Source organism: Thermobia domestica, chromosome 15 (genome assembly GCF_964235325.1).
Source record: "Thermobia domestica chromosome 15, izTheDome1.hap1.1, whole genome shotgun sequence".
Taxonomy (NCBI): domain Eukaryota; kingdom Metazoa; phylum Arthropoda; class Insecta; order Zygentoma; family Lepismatidae; genus Thermobia; species Thermobia domestica.
In genome coordinates, this window is record NC_137468.1 from 34,592,859 (window position 1) to 34,615,905 (window position 23,047).

The 23,047-nt window shown below is 33.7% G+C and overlaps 1 protein-coding gene across 1 annotated transcript in view; it reads left to right on the forward strand.

The window, feature by feature from the left end:
• The window catches only part of l(3)80Fg (dnaJ homolog subfamily C member 16 l(3)80Fg), a 67,440-nt gene extending 48,471 nt beyond the window's left edge, over positions 1-18,969 (forward strand). Inside the window, exon 13 of the mRNA XM_081739567.1 lies at positions 111-18,969. Coding sequence (XP_081595693.1) covers positions 111-251 — 141 coding nt within the window. The 3' untranslated portion in view covers positions 252-18,969. The remainder of the gene's footprint in view (positions 1-110) is intronic.
• Positions 18,970-23,047: the final 4,078 nt, after the last annotated feature.

Genomic DNA, 23,047 nt, shown 5'->3' on the forward strand with positions numbered 1-23,047 from the left:
CAAAATGAGTAATCAAAAATGGTCTACGCTGTATAAAGTGTAAATTCCCACAAGAGCTATTTTAAGTATGAGAAAAGTATTAATTATTTAATTCGTATTCTCATTTTCAGGAACCATTGTTAGATAAGTATAGCAATGTTGTATTCCAAGAAAACTTACTGGATGGTCTACCCAATTGGCTGGACCGTTTGTTCGAAGGAACCACTCATCGCTATAATATAAACTATTGGCCTGACTTCCCTTTGAAATAAGTGCAGCATAATAAGATAGACAACGGTATAGTTTCCTGAAAGAAAAAAAAATGACTGGGATTTGAAGCCGAGCATATTATTTACATCAAAAATGCTACAGGATTACATTATAATATTTCCCTATGTGAAAAAGAACAGAAAAAATATGTTTCAAAGCTAAGAATCATGATTTCTCCTCTTGAAGCAGGGATGAGTATATGTACTTTGTCACTTTTTTTCCATCTAAAAAATGGTCTACATAGATCAACGTGCCTGTATTGGAACGGTTCTATTCAGTGATACTGAACTGGTGCCATACATTTTACCAACAAGACTGCATTCTTTTTAAACAAAAAAAACCAAAGATGTTGTTATTTGATGACTAACTCTGTCTGTAAATACAATATTTGTAAATAATTATATATATATATTATCTTGTTTTTAAATCTTTCGTTGTTGCAGTATGTGCATGTTACATATACTTAATTCTGAATGTTTATTAAAAAAAAAAGTAAACTGGCGTTGACACTGTAAATACATAAGTGCAGCCAATACTGTTTAATTTATTTGTTTTCCAATGTTAGATATCAATTTGTGTGCGGATCAAATGAGAAGTTTACTTTAAATCCATATGTAAGTTTTTTCTTTAAAAAAATTAATTTATGATTAAAATTTCTGCGCTATTGTTCAGTATTATTTTAATTTGAAATGTTATTTTATAATTCTAGCTATGTACAAATAGTAGCTATTTGTTAATACTGGGTAACATTGAGCGTGGTTAAAAAATAATAATAATAATAATAATAATAATAAAAAAGTTTCGTTAAAAGTTGAAAAGGATATGGAATGGCTTTTGATAAATAATTTATCTTGAGTTTTCAAAAATTGTAGAGCTTTTTCCGTATTTCAAATGTGTGTGTGTGTATGGTGAGTTTTTATACACTTTTTCTTTCTGAATCTTTAAGTGTTCTGATTTTATGGAGTGAATACTATATTTGTTGGACTATTTGAAAAAGTTTAATGTTGATAGTGCGTTTTTTATGTGAACTTTTTTTATACCCTAAATTATTCATAATAAGTTTCTGTTACTTATTAGGATATCTATAGTAACAAAGATCTTAGTTTTGTGTCAACAAACTGTTTGCATCAGATTTGTTTGTTGGAAAAGACAAGTTCCACAGAGCTTATCGAACAAATATTCATCTCTTAATTTCTATTTTTGTGTGTAATTTGTTTATTATTTTAAGTTACGTGGAGGTCAACAAATAAGTAACGTTCAGGAACTTGAGTACAACTTCAACTCGTAATACCAAGTTAGCACGTAATTACAATGTGTTCGGTTTATGTATATTATTACATAATATGTTTTGTTTTAGTTTGTAGTGGATGTTTCTTAATAATTTTATATCGGTGACGCCACACTGAGAGAATGCAAGGGATGGTTGACCAATTGCGTGTTCTTCTTATACGCTCAATAGACTTTTTTCGAGGGAAATGTGAAGGGATGGCATGTAGCGAGAGAAGTTCGAAATTTAGCATTACAGCCATCGAAACAACTGATGCAGGGTGCAGTAGCGAATGTGTATGATAAAGTAATTAGGTTTCGGTATGTGCTTGAGAGTGTGTAATTAGAAAAAAGAAATTTATCTCATACACAAGAACGCGCATTGTGATACATCATCTGAATCACGTGCTCTTATGAATAAAAATATATAGATATAATCGGACATCTTATTTTTTTCCGATGAGACATCCAGTATTAAAGTTCCTCAATAGTTTGGACAAGTTTTGCTTGTGCATTGACGCTAATATATATTGAGTGTGTATGAAGTGTGTTGTAATAACTTGATAATAACCGAAAATCCAGAAAATAAGTGTACAACATTAGTTTGTTTAGGATTTATTGAGAAACAAATTATTTACTTCAAATTTATTTTTAAATTTAATCCTATTTTAATTTAAATCTTAAATGTGAGGGAGTTAGTTTAAAATTAGTAACATTATGAAAAGAAATGAAACATTTTTTTTTTAAATATAAAATAAGTATAATTCGTGTTGTACATTCCCATTTTTGTAATGAATCTTGAGGATTTTTCTAAATAATAGAAAGCTTGTATAGTGTTATTCTAATTATACACAAGTTGCGAAGCAGTGACTATGGTATGATTTCTTTATAAATTGATTGTTTGAAATGGAAAAAATGTTGAATGAACTAGTATGACTTCTTAAAACAGATTTTGCTAATACAAGATTTTGAAGTGTCTTTATCGAGTTTAAAGCTTCAGTAACCTTTACTCAAGTATATTGAAATTAGACCGTTTATCTTGCTAATTTGTGGCGATAATATAGCAACAAGCAATGATTAATGAGTAACATTTTTCTTTACATAATAATTAAAATATAAATTCACAAAGTCACGAAGGTTAAGACTTGCAGGCGACTTTTTACTTGGGTTGTCTGTTGTTATCACACTGGATTCTATTCCTGTTATCTTCGTGGCTAAGCTGTTCGCGTACGCGCCTTTGGCGTGGAAGAACCGGGTTCGATTTTCGGCGGAAGCTCATATAGTTTGGATTCCACGTTAATCAGTAGGTCCACGTCTCATGTAGCCTCGCTGTTGAAAGGGACGTTAAACTCAAAATCAACTCTATTCCTGTTAATTATTTTTAAGGATCTGATAGTTCCTATTCTAAGCAGCTCGTAATTACATTGCAATATCGGATTTATGAACCGGTAATAGTACGCGTTAAAGCAAAAAAATGTTAACCAAGCAGATACTTAAAGAAAACTTCTTTTGATAATAAATTCTGTTCTCGTTTGTACAGTTAGGTATCACATTTGATTATCTGTTTTAGAGAAACTGAGGCATATTTTTGTAACTTAATAACAAGATTCACAAGCAGCATATTTATATATGTAAACTTTGGTTTTTGTTACATTGATATGTGTAACAATAAATTGATAAAAGATACTTAAAAATGTGGTTTATATGCAGATTTTGAAAGAATAGATATTTTCTCCGTATATAACTCAATCATGCAAGTACAACGGCAGTTTACTGTGAAGTTTAGGTTGAACTTTTCAGGATACACATTAAAGATTTTAAAATCATTCCTTTCGGTTAAAAGAGAAAAAAAGTTAGGTCAAGCAGTTTCGGTATTAGGTCAGTCAATTTCTGTAATCTATTCTCAGAGACAGGAGTCAGTAACTTTGCTATCTGTTATGTGTAACTGTCAGTACGTTCAAACTTACAGTAAAATATCAGAGTTGTTCGATTTCCGGCTGAAGCTCATGTAGTTGGGATCCACGTTAACACTGTAGGTCCATACCTCATAGCTTTGCTGCTGAAAGGGATGCTAAACCCCCAACCCAACCCACCAAAATATTAGTGAGCATTTCCAATGTTTTATTCTTAAACGTTAGCAAGTTTTTCACTTGATCACTCTGTTTATTTTCTTTCTTTCTTGATCATGAAACAATAGGAATAATGATAAATGTTAGTTAAGCGTCAATTGGATATCAAAGTTCTTTTAAGAAATATATTATTCTGTATTATTATTAGTTAACATGATATAAGGTCATTCCATAATCTTTTCATCATTTTTTTTTCCTCAGTGGAACTATGTAACAAGGTTAATTGCTTTAGTATACATGCTTTTCTTAACAGCAGAAAGGTGTATCAGCTGTAAAAGAGTTTTATCTGTAACTTCCTGCAAACTAATTCTTATAACTGGTGTATAAATTTATTAAATCAAGGAAGTGATTTAAGGCAGTGCTATTCAACCTTTTTTTTTCTCGCGTACTCCTAGACATAGATCGCCGTCTAATTGCGTACCCCTGAAGCTGTTTAAAAGAAATTAAATCGAAATGAACCTACCAAACTTAATACACATGTTCTGTTGATTAAAAAGAGGGCAAATAGAGACCCAACAAAAGAACAGCCAGTGTGCTAATCAAAAGACTATTTACAGGTAGATAAAGTGCACATCCGAAAAAAATAATATGGGAAACTACATATGGGAGACATTCAGCTCTACTGAGGGGATATTCCCCTTATCCTCCCTGATAATTCACACACTAAGGACAATGTTAAAAATTAAAAAAAAAAAAAGTAACTTTAGAACTAACCTGTTAATGAGATGACTGAGCTTGTTTGTGGAACGCCAATTCCTCGATTTTAGGTCGAAGTTTCGAGAGTGCGAGATTCAGAGCTGATTCTGGATTAAAGCCATTTCCTTGTTTCATGTTAATTGGTGTTAATGCAGAGAAACCTTGTTCACACAAATATGTTGATGGAAATGAAAAAAGTTGTGAAATAGCACTAATCATTCAATAAATTCTCCAACTGTGATCATTCAATAAATATTGGAAATGTACTTATTTTAGAATTGATACCCCAGAAAACATTTCACGTACCCCCGGTTGAATAGCGCTGATTTAAGGTATAGTCTAAATTTTTCTTGAAAATGTGTAGTTGCTCATAAGTCCAAAGGTCAATACAGCAGCAATTCTGGTTCCCCAGCATTTGGTTTCATATACATCTTAAAAAACGAGTGTGTGAAAATGTGATTTCTTATTTATATGTATTGAGTAAAATCATAAGTTCACAGTGCTAATAGAAATATAAATGAAATTAAAGTTTACTGTACATGCCGGTGAGTAGAGAAAAAAAAAAACGATTCGAAGTTCTTAATTTTCCTCTTTCAGCTCGTTAGGACTCACATTTTAACGTGAAATTCATATTAAGCAAAGGATGAGAGGTGATACAAGCCTACTTTTAGTGTAAGATAAAGTAAAATAAAAAGCTGGCTTTTATATGTGAAGTAAAATTAGTGGTGATTACTTTATGGTTGTATATATTACATCCTTTTTTTTTTTTGCCACCTACAATGGTTCAAATCTTGCAAACTTAATTTAACTCATTTCGTGACAACTTACATTGATGAAATATTGTATAGAGTGTTAAGTCCGGTGACAATATTTCGTTGTAGATCGATATCATCAGTCTTTTGATATGCAACCAGCTTTATTTTTTCTCTCTCTCTCTCTCTCTCTCTTAAGTAAAACGGGATTATCCAATACACAGGAGTTAACATTTACAAGTTTGAACAAAATTTCAGATTTTCACGATTTTTCATATTTGAAAAATAAATAATTAAAAAAAATTCTAAGAACATGGTTTCTTTAAAAAAGACATTTTAACAAGCAAAATAAAATAAATCATAGTAGAAAATAAGAAAATAATTCTGTGTGCAAGAAACATATTTTTTTAAAAATAAATTCTATTTATGCATGATTAAAAAGAAAAACATTTGAGCGTGCTCATATACAATCACTTGATTTCCATGAGAATTGAAGAATGTATAAATTGAATGTATATGAGAGCATTCCTCATACTTTTACTTTTAGTCATGCATAAACAGAATTTATTTTCAAAACGTGATTTGCTTAAACAGATTTTTTGTTTTTACATTTTAGTACAATTTGTTTAATTTTGATTGTATTTTTGTTTAAAAAAAAAAAGCTTATTTTATTTTGCACTGCTCATAAAGTCAGATATGTCCTGTTTTCGAATATTTGGGCGGTGTTCTTAGATGTTTGTCTATTTTTAGAAATCTTGAATTAATTTTACTACTGAGTTTTTTTTTTTTTTTTTTTTTTTTTTTTTTTTTTTTAAATATATGTTATTCTCCTATCTATAGAGAAGTTATATTTAAAGGTTCATTTTGGTACAGTTACTTCGAACATCAGATACTGTGTGCGGCGTGACTGCACGGTGATTAGACCTCAAATCAGTGGGACATGTTTAAGATATTGCATTAAAAACAAAAGTATTTACTAAAATAAATGAGTGAGTATGATCGATGTTAATCGGTCGTGGTCAGTATTATAATCTACTTTTTCGAAAAGGATTTTCACGACAAATTTTAACAGCAGAGAGAAAAAAAAAGAACTTCGACGATTAATACAAACATTCTATTTATACAACCATAGTACAGTATCTTGCACTTATTGTAAAGATATTAAACGTATTCAGAATATGAATAATATTGTTGTATGATAAGCAAAAGTGGGTCCTATCAACTCTCATTCTTTGGAAAATTATATAGCATTAAGGATCATGTGCACACAAATTCCCGCCATTTTATGTCTCAAAATAACTAAAGTAAAAGTCAGTATTAACTCGCGGAACGCCAAGATCGAGTCAGTTTCGACCCATACATATTTCTCAGAACAAACGAAGCAACAGAAAATGGCTTTGATAATTTTAAATACCAAACATATAGATACCCGAAAACAAACTCCGAAGGAAACCAATATTTTAACCACATATAAGTAAGAAATATGCCTTTTGCTACGAGTAATAAAATACAATGATCTTTGTACCAGAGTAACCCATCTGTAAAAATTACAAAGAATACATGCTTGATTATGTTTTCAAATTATCACATGATAAAAATATTATCGAGCATATGTTAATTTGATCCGATCTCGGCGTTTTGTGTGACTCGCACCTTATTTTTCTCCCAAAGAAGAGATTTTGGACACCTACGTAAAGAGTACACTGAATTTCGCTCTTACGTGTAATAATTAAAGGAAAGAATGAAAAATATTTTGACTCGATATTAAAGTTCCACGTGTTAACATTTGGAGAATAGCGATCTGGAATATAGGAAGTAATGTAAAATAAAGTGCTTCTGGCAATACGTAATATCTGCACATTTCATGATATACATTTTGCAAACGCTGTTGCATTAACAATATCACTAAGAAAATGATGATATATTGGAGGACATGTTGATAACTCTGGAAGTTGCTATAATAAAATGGATGGAATTTCAGTGCGAAGAAAACGTATCTAAAAATCACAAGATAATTAAACTTAGTTTACTAATTGGATTGTAAATCGTGTGTTGATCTCGATTAACTTATAATTTCTATCATTAACTAATAAGTAAACATTTTGAAAAGTAATTGATTCAATTAAAGAAATAAATAGAAACTGGGAAAGAAAAAGCTGAATTGAGGACTAAAGAAATTGAAATTCGTGTTACTCATGAATAGAAAAAAATAAATGTGAGGGGTTTATCTTTTCTGACTTCTCATGAGCAAGAGATAATGTAATAGGGGATGCCGTATTCATTTTTATTTATTTATTTTTTTTTTTCGTTAAAACAGTATTCTCCAAATTCTTTTTGCCTTCCGCATGTTGTTGTTTATCTATTGTTCAAGTATAAGCTGTTTTAATTGTATGTATATTTTATGTACATTATTAGTGAAATTGTTTTAATATAATTTGTAGTTACCTCCTAATGTTATATACTGATACATAAAAAGAAAACATGTATAAATATTACCTACTGGGATCATTTCAAACGTTTTGTGTATATTGCGTTTTTTTTAATTGCTTTGTAGAATACGGTTGCAAGCTTTCACATACACACACATTATACAGAGTGGCCCAAAAGGTATGTATACAGACCTACATATATAAAACATACAAAACTGTATACCTACTTTTGGGCCACTATATATATATATAATTTAAATGAGTTTTGTATTTCCATCAAGCCATCTTTATTGTTAATGCGTCTGATCACTTGAGTTACCCGGAGTATACTGAATCGTCTTCCACGAAATGGTTTCTTTACAAAAACATTTATTTAATTTTCTGTATATCACTTAGTATTTGCAGAATCAATTTTTTTTTCAGCGACTTGTTTTGTCTTCTGAACTAAACTCACTGACATCGAACGAAAATTATTAAAATCAAATCTATTTTCCAAAATAATAAAACGCGTGTCATCTTTTGCATTTGATAGCTTTTTGGATCGTTTTCGATGCATGTTGACTTTCGCAAAAGTTATTAGCTCACTGTAACACGGAGCCGCGGTGGCTCAGTGGTAGAACTTTCACCTCTGGGCATGGGGTCCTTGGTTCGACCCCAACTTGCGCCAAGCGAACTTTGTGGTGGACAAACACCGTGTACGTGAGTTTTCTCGGGGTTCTTCCATTTCCTTCCACTTTCTTCATTCCACCATTTCATTTATCGTCATCACTGTCTCCTTTAGCCTAGCCGGTATAATCGTGGAACGTAAAACTTATAGATTTCATTTTCATTTCATTTTGCAAGATCTAATCTGTTCTGATTGGTGTTCTTTTCCATTTTTAAGGCAGTGTTTCAGAACAGAAGCAAAGTAGTCGATAAATTCACGACATTCTAGACAACTTCTGGAGAGCCATCATTATAGGTGGACCACGCACGTGCAATATGCAAAACATTTGAAATAATCCTGGTAATTGTATTGTATAGGCTATTTATTTAAAACAAAACAAAAAATGAATAGAGGTGCTAGTCACCATTTTAGTAAAGCATTGAACATGAACAAACAGTTAATGCATATTTGTGGTTATGATCGCATTACATTTCCATGTAATGAACCGAGTGTTAGAAGTTTAACAAGAAACAAAATATCTGTGTTAATAGTTTAGTTCCATGTGACTTCCAATGCGGTTACTGTCCTTAAATGGTGTCTTTTTCTACAACTAAAATAAATCTTTAAAAAAAAGTATTGTCCAATATAAACAGTGCGAAATATATATATATATATATAATCATAGTATGTACAACTATACGCGAAGTATAATGTGTTTCTTAAAATGCATATGCATATATATATACAGGATCTGCATTTCTTTGCAGAATATTTATTACGTAGCTCTTATGAAATAAGGAATTACCATGTAATTATGTGCTATTTTAACAAACCAGGTGAGACTTGGTTACGGATATTGCGTAGTGATGAAATAGTGATGATGGTTATAATGCATCATCCTAGGATCTATCGATGCAGGGTAAGAGAAAATCATAATTAATCTGTACATATTTGTTATTTCTTGATAAATAAACTGTGTGTGTGGATTCGCAAGATATATTTATCATATATATATGTGAGGCAGAAATCGAGTTAATGCAAAGAAAAGTTCCGTAGAAGTGTTATGGCAAACGGTTAAACAGTAGAATCTCGATTGTAATGCTCACATACATGCGTATTTTAAAATCACCCTGATACGTAATTTAATTCACATTTTACATATCATGCTACATTATTATTTAAGAAACATATCGTAGATATGGTTCTGTGTATAGATATTTCATTGTTTCAAGGTTTCTGTTGTAAGTGATTTGGCAAGATCAGTTTCATACGCTGGAGAAAGGGCACATTAAAGCGTTCGAAAAGGGATAATGGTGAACCTGCTAATTCCGACTTTTTTTTTGCCATGCTTTCGCGTGAGGTCCTGATTGAAATATATATATAATATTTCTTTTTAAAAAATGAATAATTAGCCGTGTCAATGAATGATAGTTACGGATTTTTATTTGTTGCAAATGGATGCTTATACAGTAAAATCCTGATTAATCGAGATTTCGCATTATTGCAGTGAATTTGAATGCAAATTTCATTATGATTTTTGGGCTGGCGAATTGTCTAGGAATTTATCTACTAATATATGGATTGAGTCACTTAAATGAAATAAATTTGTTTCCCTGTTGATGTAGTGGAAAGCGGGCTCGCTTTTGGTGCACAGAGTTCCAGGTCCGATTCCCGGTGGATGCGCCGTGAAATTTCAACGCATTACAGTGATTTGGATTTCACCACTTTAGGTCCACGTCCCATATAGCCACGGTGCAGAAGAAGAGACGCTAAACTTCAATCAACCAACCTTAAAAAAAAATGAAATAAATATATTAGTGTATTTGGAGTTGTCCATTTTACATGGAGCGTGAATTGCTGTTTAACGTTGGACCCTAAGCATATGTACTTCTGCTATGAATCAAACCCGGCTCTTCCGCACAAATACTACAAGGCTGTATAATCTGTAATTAAAATATTTAAAGTATATGAAGGACTCTTCAGTAAAGTAAATGTACCACATAAACTACGGTATTGTTATGTGTTATACGCGACATTAAATTTATCAAGATACAAAACAGAACGTAAAATTAATGTATATAAATTGGCCAAATGTTTTAGTCCGTTTTTTTAAAACTCGAAATGTCTACCGAAGGAGGACTGTCCGATTTATCTTGGATAATCAGAGCTCTATTGAATTGTATGTAGCACAATCGAGATTTTAGTGTAACATAAGCAAAATACTGTATTTGTTCTTGAGTTCACCAAGTAATTTTAAAATATTTTTCTACAAAATATAAAATAAGCAGTTGACAGGTAATAATAAATGGGTGTTGGTATTATTAGTCAATCAGCTCTCTTTTTGTGTGTGTTTCCTAAGGATTGAAAGCTGATTGTATTAGCTTTTCCCTAGAAGAAAAAAAAAAAATCCAGACCAGTTGGTTTTATTTGAATTGTTTTTCAATTATTGTGCCTACCAAGTGTTCATAATAATGTGTTCTCGTGTTTGTTTGTTAAGGTAATTGTAAGTATTATATTTACTTACTTTGGAATGTTGATAAGAAGTCAGAATAACGAAATACAGTTGGTAGAAAGCGTATGTGAAGGTAATACAGGAAAATCATTGTCGGAAACACGATCTTTAACCACGGGCTAAAGAAAGATTTTTCTCTTGTTTCACTGTACTAGTGGCGGCGTTTCTGAAATAATGGGAATTATTTTCAGTTCAAGTTTCGTTTTCGTATTTAGAGTACAGATGCAAGTTCATATATTGGGAAATATTGAAATAAACTATTACTGTCTGAGACATTTGTAACACTAATCGCGAATGCGTTCTTCGCTATGTGCACAAGAGTTGTAAGGAGATTCAATCCGACTGCCTTGGTATTATTGGTTGTGTGATTAGATAGTACAGAACTCGGATCTTTTATTGGAAGTTAGTTTTTGTATAGTTATTAGTTAAAAGAAACTAATACCTCATGCATATTCTTCCGCTAAGTAACTTCTGGCATGAATGAGTACTTCTAAACACAGTTTTCTTTATTTACTGTAAGTATCACAAACTGTACTAAAATTAATAGATTCATGTTAAATTTATTAACAGGACTTTAAGGAAATATGGATGGTGATTCACTTTCGCTGGCGAGTATAGTTCAAAAATAACCTGATATTTCTTTCTTTAAAAAACAGTGAAGTCTAGCTTTACTTCCCCCCCCCCTTTCTGTACGAATCGCCGCCAATGTTTATTAACTGGTAAATTGTTAATACTTAACAATATCTATCTTCATGATACACAATGAAGCCAGTATTTTAAGATCTACTGCCATGTAATGCGGGTTTTAATTTTAAATATAACTAGTATATGTTGAAGTATGTTCAGAAATAATTGTCAGATACTAATTACGGGAAAAAAAAAAAAAATCGAATTGTGCTTCGATTGGGAACTCACAATTTAAGGTGTGTAATACTTTAAACACAAAAGTAATGTTTAAGATCATACACTTCTTAACGTAAATGCATTGAAACAATTATGTGTAAAGATCTGGTGTTATTTTGAATGAGAAAAGACTTCAATGAATGCTTCATAGTTCTCAGTACGTAAGATTTTTTTTTTTTCGTATGAATATGCTGTGACATATTCAGTGTGTGTTTGTGATATGGCAATTATATGCTTCTAAACTGTTCTTGAAACGTGTTTTAAAATACTGACGAGCCGAAAAAATAAAAGGGCTTTAATATATTTAGTGTAATTATTAAATAATATACTATTTTCTTTTCTTCTTCAGGATCAGCGTGACATTTGTAGTTTGTAAGTCTCCCACGGCGGAGCGGAGAAACTTTCCCCTTTGCATGTTTTCAGTCACACGTTATTTCTTGTCTTTCAAACAATAATGTGTTCGTCAGGTTTCTCTGTCTTCTGATAAGAAACGAGCCTTGCTTTGGCCACTGTCCGACTCGCTGGATCCCATGAACTAAGCTGGGAGCAAAGTATGTATGTTATTCTTTCTACATACAAACCTTAAAAAGAGTTGTGTTTCGTTTAAAGTATATGAAGAGCCGAAGTGAACTTTTTATCTGATTTTCTTTTCTTTTTTTTTTTTTTTTTTTAAAAAAAAAGAGAAAGTTAGTATATTAGGAGTAACTATACTGTATATATCCTTACTTGTATGAGAAGCAAATCGGCTAAGTCTTGGAGTAAAAACATATGGCTGCTTTTAGCGGCAGTAGCTGAAACATGTGCGATTCATTTGCTGTTCTAATGAATGCAGAAATAGTTCGGAAATCAAATGATATAAGGAACTAAGATGTATCAGATACAGCATGTTCTTGCATTTATTTCTTCTTTAGAATTGTATTTTCTACGAGTATCCACCTAGAATACTTACAGTTAAAAAGATCTCATGTGAACCTGGTCTGCACACACATTTTCCTTCCTCACCGATTGCAACTAGTGTTGCCAGGTCATACGTTAAAAAATACAACTGCAGTTGAGTAATAGGCCTATTCCAATATCTACATTTATTGCCACGATTTCAGCAGCAACTACCATTCACATAAATCATTATACATTCGCAACATCTCTCTTGCAACGTGAAATTAGCGGTGTTAAGCTTTAGAATTTCATTTTACTAATGAACTTTGGTGACACATACATGAATAAAAGTTGACTGAATAGAGCGCAAGGATCACTGACTCATGTGGAAATGATTTCTGGTTCTCAGGTGTCTGTCTGAAGGAAGAAAAATGCTCAACAACAATACCACGTATGATTCTTAGTTGTAAGGGAGGGAGTCCTAATTTTAGGAAGATTCACTGGGTTTTATCTTCTGTTGACGGTGTTGAAGCTGTCTCATTTCAAATGAGAAAATCTCTTTTCCAATAGTCGTCCAGGCTTTCTTCGCTTCTAAAGCGGGGCGGCAGCAAATGTCAGATTAGTTTTAAGTAAGATCTATCAGATCGCCACTTGGGTATGTTATTCATCTCACATTGAATTTTCCGTTCAGTTGTCTCGTTTTACATCGAAACAATAGTGTATGTTGAAATATGCAATAGATTCTTCTGTCATTCCATACAACACACCTGCAAATTTTTGTTTAAACGAGCAAGTTCTATTTTTATAGCAGAATCTTTAACACGTACTCCCTATACATGTCATCTCAGGTTCAATCCCCACTGGAGCACAAAAACTCGGAAAAAAGCAATACTTCAGGTCATAGATTTCCTATATAGGAATAGTTTCGGGGTTGCGTGAATTAGTGGTGATGTCAAAAATGGCCCTGCAAGGAAATTCTGTTCAGCCCTTTCCAAAAACTACGAAATATTCCTCAGTTCATATCTCTGACGATGCTCAACGTGTGTTGTTAGTATTTTTTCAGTACTATTTTCACCACATTCCCCATATAAGATGGTGTTGTAATCTTTTGAGTTCGTACTACTGCTGACAAGTGTGTGTGTGAAGTCGCGCAAGTGTAGTGCTTTCGTCAACTAGTTCGGTGAGTTGCATAACAGTTTCACAAGAACTCTTCACTAGTAACCATGAAATGTTAATTCTTAAAATTTTCTATAGTTTTTGTTCAGAGATATGATCTTATAAGCTGTAAATTTATAACAACTTACTTAAGGCTCGTATTCCTTGAACTTTTTCATATTATTTTGCCCTGAGAAAACGGACTATTTACTTCACTTTAGATGCAGTGTTCGTGCAAAGGAACTCCTAATGTACTAACCTCATAATTTTTAATATCAGAAATTATTCCTACATGGATAAAAATGAATATATAAACAGAAAGTAATAAGTTACCTGTAAAATGTTCACTGTAACTGTATTATATAACTGTTGGATAACAATTGCTAGCCTTGCTTTTGGTAATAGAGAGGATATAGCAATTGTTTTTCTAAGAATTTTTGGAATTATAAATACTTCAAAACTATGGGATATGAGCTAAAGGTAATAAGGTTTTATTATTAAGAATAAATGCAAGATGTTTTAGGCCGATAGTTGTATATTGGGATTACCAAATACCGGGTAATAGACTTAAATAAAATGGCATTATTTTGTCCCTTTTTAAAAGTAGAGATTTTTCTACACTACACAAATGCTATATATACAGTATGTACGTATATTCTGAAAATTACATTAAAGAAATTCATGTAGTCTTGTTAGAATACAAAGAATGTTAATAACTAACACTGATGTACTACACAGATGTGTATTAGATATAAAATAATGGATGTTTATAACATGAAATATCACTGTTCACACATCATTACAAAAATTAATCTGAAATGATGAAAGTCTTTTAAGGTAACAAGGAAATTCTCTCTTCACCAAACACCAAAACTAAGTATATTTATTTCTGGAACGTAATCTTCTGTTTCGGGCTTCTGCATTATGGGCTGGAGAAAAAAAAAAGTTGAGATGTGCAGATGATGGTTGATGAAAGCATTGATAATGTGAACGTAAGAAAACTTGAAGACAATCCCATTGAGTGGTACCAGAGACCTTTCGTACTGGAAATAAACCCTCTATCATCTTACTCCAATTTTCCAGGAATCAAGTGAAACGCATTTTATTCATTTATTTTATTTCTAAATTAATGTAAAAATCGTGTTTTCCTACCGGAAGTTAATTCTAATGAACTTTGTTCTACTGCAGATAGTGGCGGATCCACGGGGAAGACTGGGGAAAGCCTCCGCACTACTTTATTCTGATTTAATGTAACACTCCATATTTCAAGCTTATGCTAATCATCCAGAAGGCGATCAGCCTCCTCCAAACGACTCCTGGAGCCGGTAGTGGTTCTAGAATGACTTTTCCAGGATAACCATATGGACAGCGATATTTGTAGAGATAATTGTGTTTTTATGTGATATTTTTAGAGATAATTGTGTGTATACTTTGTATAAAAGTATACAGTATCGTCCAGATTATTGAAGTATTTGATAATGCATTCAAATCAAATATCATGTCGAACATATGGATATTCTTACGCATGTATGCACAAATGGCATAGACACCTATGGCATATTAGTAAGGATGGGATTTTGGCAGTAATTTCACAAATTAAATTCAGCTTGTAAGCTTAGAAGAAGACAAAGTACATTGATATTCAGTTAAAACAAGTATGTTGACTAAAATTAATACACATTTAGAATAATTTAAGAGTAGCAGAGAGTTACTCGGTGGCAGAGCGTTCTCCTTTGGTGCGAAGAGGGTTCTTGGTATGATCCCAGTCTATGTGAATTTGTAGTGGTCAATACCGTGTCCGTATGTTTTTTCCCGTTTCTTTCCACATTCTCATTCCAAAAATATTTGCAAAATTATTCAATTCCATTATAATTTCCTAACACAAAAGTATGGATTTTCCTTGACATCGTCTAAAAATTACCGAAAGGAAATAGGAAATTGTTCGGTATTGATGACTCTCTACTAGTTCTAACTATAACCATGTCTGAACAGCGATATGTTAATTATAAACGTTTATGTGAGTTCTTAGTAATTCTATAATACATGAATATTTTGGATAACAATTTTTTATCATTACTGTAAATCATCTTTAAGAAAGTGAGTACATGTACCTTGTTAACAAAAATTTCGTAATAAGTACATTTCAATGAAACACTGGCAGTGTAAGTCTGCATTAAGCCTAGGTAATTGCTTCATAGGCGCGTGCTAGCTGTGTATATTCAGTAGACATTGTAATAATAATGCTTGCATTAATTCACTCTTTTTAAAATATCAATAAAGAGTGGATATTCTAGGCGGCAAATGTAGGTGCAGTTTAACCGGAGAACTATGTACCACGTTAAGCTGTTTGTGCCAAATTCTGTATTTTCCGTGTTTGCAGATGTCGTACGTATTTTTGTGCGTTTTTTGCAGGTTTAAAAACTTTAAAAAATCTTGTGACAAAGACTTATACTGCAGTAACGAAATTTTTACGTAATCTGTTCAATGTACTGATACATTTATCACCGCTAAACAATTGAAAGCAAAAAAACTACCTCTATATTGGTACAAATGCTACTACTACAAACAGAAGTATCCGAATTCTACGGTTTTTTTTTCTTTTTTCATTCATTTCAAAGAATATTATGTCAAGTTACCCTCATTTGGTAATCCTAATTCTATACTGTTCTCTGTATTGCAAGGTCCTTTGCTACTAATATCTCCTTAAATACTGAACACCCCGCTATAACTTTGCATATCCTTCTAATGTGGAATAAGCGTTAATCTCAACACTTTCCGTGCCGACACCTGCAACAGATTCATTTCCTCATAGCCAGGGCGTTTTTTTTTTTTTTTTTAATCACTTTTGGGAACATTATTATCACAAGTATGTTGCTGTCATGGCAGGACATTTGCCTCAAATTAAGAAGTTGTTCTGCTTTTTTTTTTTCTCAGCAAACTAAAGAAACTAATGTGATAGTTTCCCGTTGTGTTCCGTATTACAGTGTCAAATCAAACCATGATTAAAATTGGTGTCTAATAACTTTTTCGTAGCAATGAAAAGGATTCATCAACGTGCCGCCGCCTCTTATACCTCATAACGTACGCCATTCTGCTTGAACTAGTCAATGTATGATGTAGAAGCGCGCTTTTACACTCTGAGGAAAGCATAGAGAGAGAGACAATGAGAAAGGGAGGGAAGGAGATGACGTAGGAAGGTAAATGTTGGCAGTGTTCTCGTAGTTCTACATCTATGAATAGTGTGCTTACAAAACCATCGACTACGCTATCAGTGTTCGTTTGCCTATCACCACTGCGGTTTATTAAGCGTCAGACTTCATGCCCACTCCTTCTTGTCTCCACATGGTTTACTGAAAAGAGAGCAGGAAACTGTGATGTCAAAGAGCATTCAGTTGACAGAATTGACTGTCTCAATATATACTTAAATAACAGGTCAATTGAACTCAAAGAATTATATACAAGGATGTATCTGGAGGAATTTCACCTTCGTCATACGAAAACCAAAATAAAATTGTTAGTATTTAGTAATGATGATGTAGATAATATATTAGAGATACATAAGAGGACAAACTAAAATAATATGATTGCATAAGAGATACAAAAAAAAAAAAAAAAAAAGTTTCGAAAAAAAAATGTGTTCAACTCGATGTAACAGAGGTTTAACCATGGCGCATTTCCAGAAGATCTGCCAAAATAGCAGCAATATTAATAAATTGACTCAATGGTAGTGCATTCACCTCCGGTGCATGGGTTCCGGTTCGATCTCAGCCCGTACCAAGTGATATATTGTGTATTCTTTCTGTTTTGCTTTTTCTTTCAGTTTACACTGAAATGGATATGTTTTCCTTAGTACGCATTTTTTTTTTCAAGAAAGAGAAAAAAAAATAGCTCTCCAAAAGTATCCGAGGTGTCAGATATTACTTCAAGTTGGGAATAGATTTAATTTTTCAGTTTTTTTTTTTTTAAACACTTTATTCCCTTAATCTGTCTCCAGTTCCCGGTTCTGCCATTTCCTCTTCTTTTACTGCTACTTTTGAAAAATTTATCCCAAATTTCCCGATTATTGAGAATTGAATGTGGTGTTTCTTATGCGAGAATTTTGACAATGACAAGCAGTTACTCCTTTTTTGTAGGTTCAAACAATAGGCTTAGTGCACACAACTTCTTCAGCGAAAGAAGGTCTATTAGTTTGGAGATAGAATTACGTTGTGCCTACGGTCACAAATATATGACGGCTGGTATTTAAAAATTGAGACAACAATGCTTAGAAGAACAGTGGGTTATCTAAGTACTTTTGTGAGGCAACAGACGAAGTTTGCCCCATGTGTCTCCGTGGATGGAAGAACAAGCTTGAGCATCTACAAAGACGGTTTACTTTCAAATAGAAACGTGTTCACGTTTAAGAGGATAGTTAGTTCATGTTAATGACAACAGCTTTATGTTTTCCTCCCCAATATAATATAAATGTGTAGTATGCTATTCTAATAAGGTATATGTAGGCAGTTGTTAAAATAGTAGAATAAAATAATCCATCCATTTTTTTTTCGCGTTGTTTTAGCACCTTTTTTCTATAAAATTGCCCCTAAAAATTGCAACCCTGGCTATAACAGTTAAACAATATGCTATAACAATATAGTTGAGAATATTATTATTATTATTTATTTATTTGCTTGTAATCTTTAAAGTCTTCACAAGAACTAGGTAGAGACAGGAGGTACCACGGAAAGTGTTAACGCTTTATTCTCTGTGTCATTGATTGAACTGTATTCAAATGAAAAACTACTGTATTCTTTCGTCATTAAATTTTCAAAAATACGTATTACAGGTGTTCGCAAAAATGGAACGTACTATTTTGTTCTATTGTAGAGTTATAAATATTGCTTCATTAATATATGAACAGATCTTTTCTACGAATATTTACAATTTGAAAGGATTGCTCACGAATCATTGCACTTACAAATGTACGTACACGAACAAAAGAATCTTATAAAATTTCTTTTTCCATGATATACATGTTGCCAGATATCGATATGAAAAATGCTCTCTCTATATATACATATATGTAATCTTTTAATAGAAATTTGGTTTACATTTTATAATGAAAGTATCTGTTACATAAGCGTCATTTTTTCAATCTTCTAGACTTGGAATTGAATAGATCTTTGAATTGCTTGTGTTCAAATGATTTCTGGAACCGTACAAATCATTTGTTGCGAAGTAATGATATATATACACTGTGTTTCAAGACAACTTTGTATGGTGCAAAAAAAGAAAAAAAAAACGTATCTAGAAAAATATATGAATATTATGATTTTAATGTGTTTATTTTATATTAAAAGGCTGCTTATGTTGTTTATAGATGTCCTTTTCATCCTTATGCGATGGTCATATAGTGTGTCGCAAAAGTCAGTTTACCTCCCAAAAACGACATTGATATTATGATATACTTAATGGTAAGTGATACGCTTGACCGATAGGGTTGGTCACATTGTCGTGTAATGGTAACAGTGCACTCGTTATTCTCTTGTCGCCAATTGAGGCTTAGAGCTACTGTGTTCAAGCAAGTGGCCCGTTTTGTGCCATGTCGAAAACTACAATGTCACCTAAGTACACAGAAGAACAGCGTGTAATAATGCTTGAATTTTGATGGAAACCTGATACAGATACAACCGAAGTAAAGAAAGATTTGCGTGCTAAGTTTCCTGATGCGCCTTCACGAATATTACAGCTGTAGAAACCGAACTAGAAAATTGAAATAGGCTAAGAAAGTGTTTCAGATGCACCGGGGTCTTGACGAACAAGAAGTGTTCGTACGGAAGAAAACAGTTGGTCGACCAAGCATTTGTCAAAAATAATGAAGAATAGAGGACAATTTAAATATTACCATAAAACTGGTAATTTGTGTATGGGCAAACTGACTTTTGCGTCATCCTGTATTTCGATTGATTTGATATTGAGTTTACCGCCCATTTCAGCAACGAGGCTATGTGAGATGTTGGCCTTCAGCTTAACGTGGGATTCGAATCACATGACCTCTCGCTGGGAATCGAACCTGGGTCTCCCATGGCAAAGGGCGCACGCTAGTTGCTTAGTTATGAGAGAGCTCTCTCCTGTACTTTGAGATGAGATTTACAGTATGTCGAAAAAATACATGCGTTTTTCTCCCATTTTCGGAAAACATGTGAGGTTTTTACTGTACAGCAGTTTTTTCCAGCTTGATGCTGTGACGTCGTAAGTCTTTCTCCATTCTCAGTAAACACAATAAACAGCATACGAAGCGGACAGGGTAACTTGTAAGTGGTCGAAGCAGTGTTGCCAAGCAAAACACAAAGTTCGAAAGCGAGATCTATTGTGTTTTATGTATACTCTTTGTGGATTCATGAATACTTGTACCTGCCAACATTTCATAACTCCTACCAGCTCCTAGTGCAGCACTTTCTTTGTCCGTGGTTCTTACAATCATTCCCAAGGTGCCTGTTCCGAGCAGTTTTGACACCAATAAATGAGTTGAATAATTTCGTTATTTCTGCTTAAGTGCAAGGTTTCAAAACTCACATTTTCGGTTCCAAACAATTGATCTGCTAGGTAAACAAAGCAAAGACTAGTAGTGTATGTTTCATCCAACTTTTTATAAATACGTTTCCTTTGTTTCCCTTTCTTGATTCTTTTGCTCTTTAGTTTCTTCTTTCAGAAATTTAAACGAAAATCGTACGAGATGCTGTCTAAAATATTCGAGAATGTCACTGTAAACATCAAAAAACTGGGATCATATTTTATGTTCTAATGCCCTCCGTCACCTTCAAAGTAGTCCCTTCCGGCATGTATGCAACGATCCCAGTGTTGTTTCCACTTTTGGAAGCACTCCTGAAAGTTCACAGGGTGAAGGGGATTCAGGACCCGTTGCGATTCCATTTGGATGTCTTCAATGGAGTCAAAACGTCGCCCTTACAACGCGAGTTTCATCTGCGGGAACAAGTAGAAGTCGCACGGCCCTAGGTCCGGGGAATAAGGAGGGTGGGGACTGTTGCCATGTTACTTTTGACTAGGAATTTCCTCACAACGAGCGAGGTGTGCGCGGGCGCGTTGTCATAATGCAGCAACCAGTCTTTCGTTTGCCACAGCTCTGGCCGTTTGCGTCTAACATCTTCCCTCAGTCTCTTCAAAACCTCGCTGTAAAACTTCCCGTTGACATTCTGACCAGGTACAACAAACTCCTTATGCACAATTCCTTGAATGTCGGAAAAAATATCTACATCAACTTGATGTTGCTGCGAACTTGTCGAGCTTTTTTCGGCCTTGGAGAGGATGTCATCTTCCATTATGATGATTACTGATTCGTTTCCGGGTCATAACCATAGACCCAAGATTCATCACCTCTGATGACTCTGGATAAGAAGTTTGGACACTCTCGAACTCTTTATTGCAGATGAGTGCACGTCTGACTCCTGAGGGTTTTCTTTCTTCTTCTTCTTTTTTTTTCGATGCTGAGAAGGCGAGGGAGAAACTTCGCTGCAATTCGTCTCATGTTCAGTTCATCGGATAGAATTCGCTGACATGTACCGTACGACAGTCGAAGTCTTTCACAAACATCGTGAATTTTTTGCCTTCTGTCTTCGCGAATCACATCACGCATTTTCATGATCGTTTCCGGTGTTGCGCATGTTGACGGTCGACCAGAATGTTCGGCATTTTCCACAGATTTGCAGCCTTCTTTGAAACGCTTGATCCACTCAAATGTTCTTGCTTGACTTAGTGCATTCTCACTCAAATGCCTCTTTCAGCATGCGGTGGGTTTCGGCTGCGGTTCACCTTTCTTATTTACATACTCACGCACACATTTCATGTGCCGACGAAATTCTCCACATTCGCTCGGTGGTATTTGTTATAACAATAATAGTTGTGGATTTTCCTTTTTCAATTTTCAAAATTACGCGGGCGAATCCTTCTTTATGATTGATTTTATAATGGTCTTTCAAGTTGCAGTTTTACTTTATGTTGTTATATCCACGCCAGTGATCCGTGTATACAGTCGAACCTTCAACATTTTCTCGAATTATTTGCTCCAGAGTTTTAGCATCTCGGGATGTGGTTAATTTGATAAAGCATTTACCAGAGTGTCTTTCAAGTTCTCCGACTGCTCATAACGCTTGTCCTTTCAAAATTTGGCCCTTATTATTCTTCCGCGTAAACAGCTGACATTCATCTATTTCGATAGATCCTCTCACCTTTTCCTTTTCATTTGCAAATCTATACACTTCCCGGAGATCAGATGTCCATTCCGTAATAGATTTAGGACTGATGCGAGTTTCTTGACTAATTTTTATTCTTGTGAACATCGGAGTTTGAACCCAAAGGAAAATGAAGTGCAAGATTTGTACGAATGTAAGTTTTATACTTAAAAAAAAAAAAAAGTGTTGTGTAGTGAATTGTATCTTTTCTTGCAAACGAATTTGCACCTATTCCCTTTGATACATCGGGAACATTTACAGTTCTTTTTACTGCATTTCTGACTGCATCTAAAGCCAATTTGCAAGGTTGATCCATAAATTCTACCGTTCTCAATTTCATTCATGCATTTCATGTGCTTCACATCTTTTGCTTTTGCGATAAGACTACAAGTTTGCAAAAATGAAATTGCATTTGATTCTGAAGAAGATTTGGCTATGAAATTAGCATTTCTAATGCCATCAAGATCAATTGACGCTGTCATCATTGATGAAAACTTTAAATGGTTACAACTCTACGAAAGGTATATCTGATCGAGACGAGTGCAAATCGACAATGACACATTTCATATGCTTTAGAAATTATAACAGTGGGGGTGAGGTCTACTTATTATTTTAAAATTGTTATCTCAGTTTGTTGAAATTTATGGCCTTTAGACACCTAAGGCTCAAGCAGGGGAAAAAAAGGACTCGGGCCTTGCCTGAAGGGGCCATCTCTGCATTTGCCTGGTGTGCCTAAGGAAAACTCTGGAAAAACCTGTCACGATGATCGAACGCTGGAATCGAATCCACGATCTGTTGAATGCTACACCAACATTACACCACTCAGCTACGGCGGCTCGGTAAGTGATGTGCTATTGAAAAGACTTGTTACATTATTAAGAACTATTATGATGATGATGATGATGGTGGTGGTATTCTACCTGAAGGTCCAAGAGCTAAGAGAATCTATGGTGATTTGCCATTGCCTTTCAACACATGACGATGTCATTATAATGATGGGACCTAGAGTTTAACGTGAGTTCCTAACCACTTGCGTCCCGCCAGGAATCCCGATTCCCGTTGTCGACAATAGGAGATTCGTGAATTCTATATACCTAAAGTCGGACACTACAATATACTTACCAAGCCGCCGTAGCTCTGTTGTAGAGCGTTGGCGTAGCATTGGAAACTCGTGTGTTCGATATCAGCGACGGACCATCCTAACTG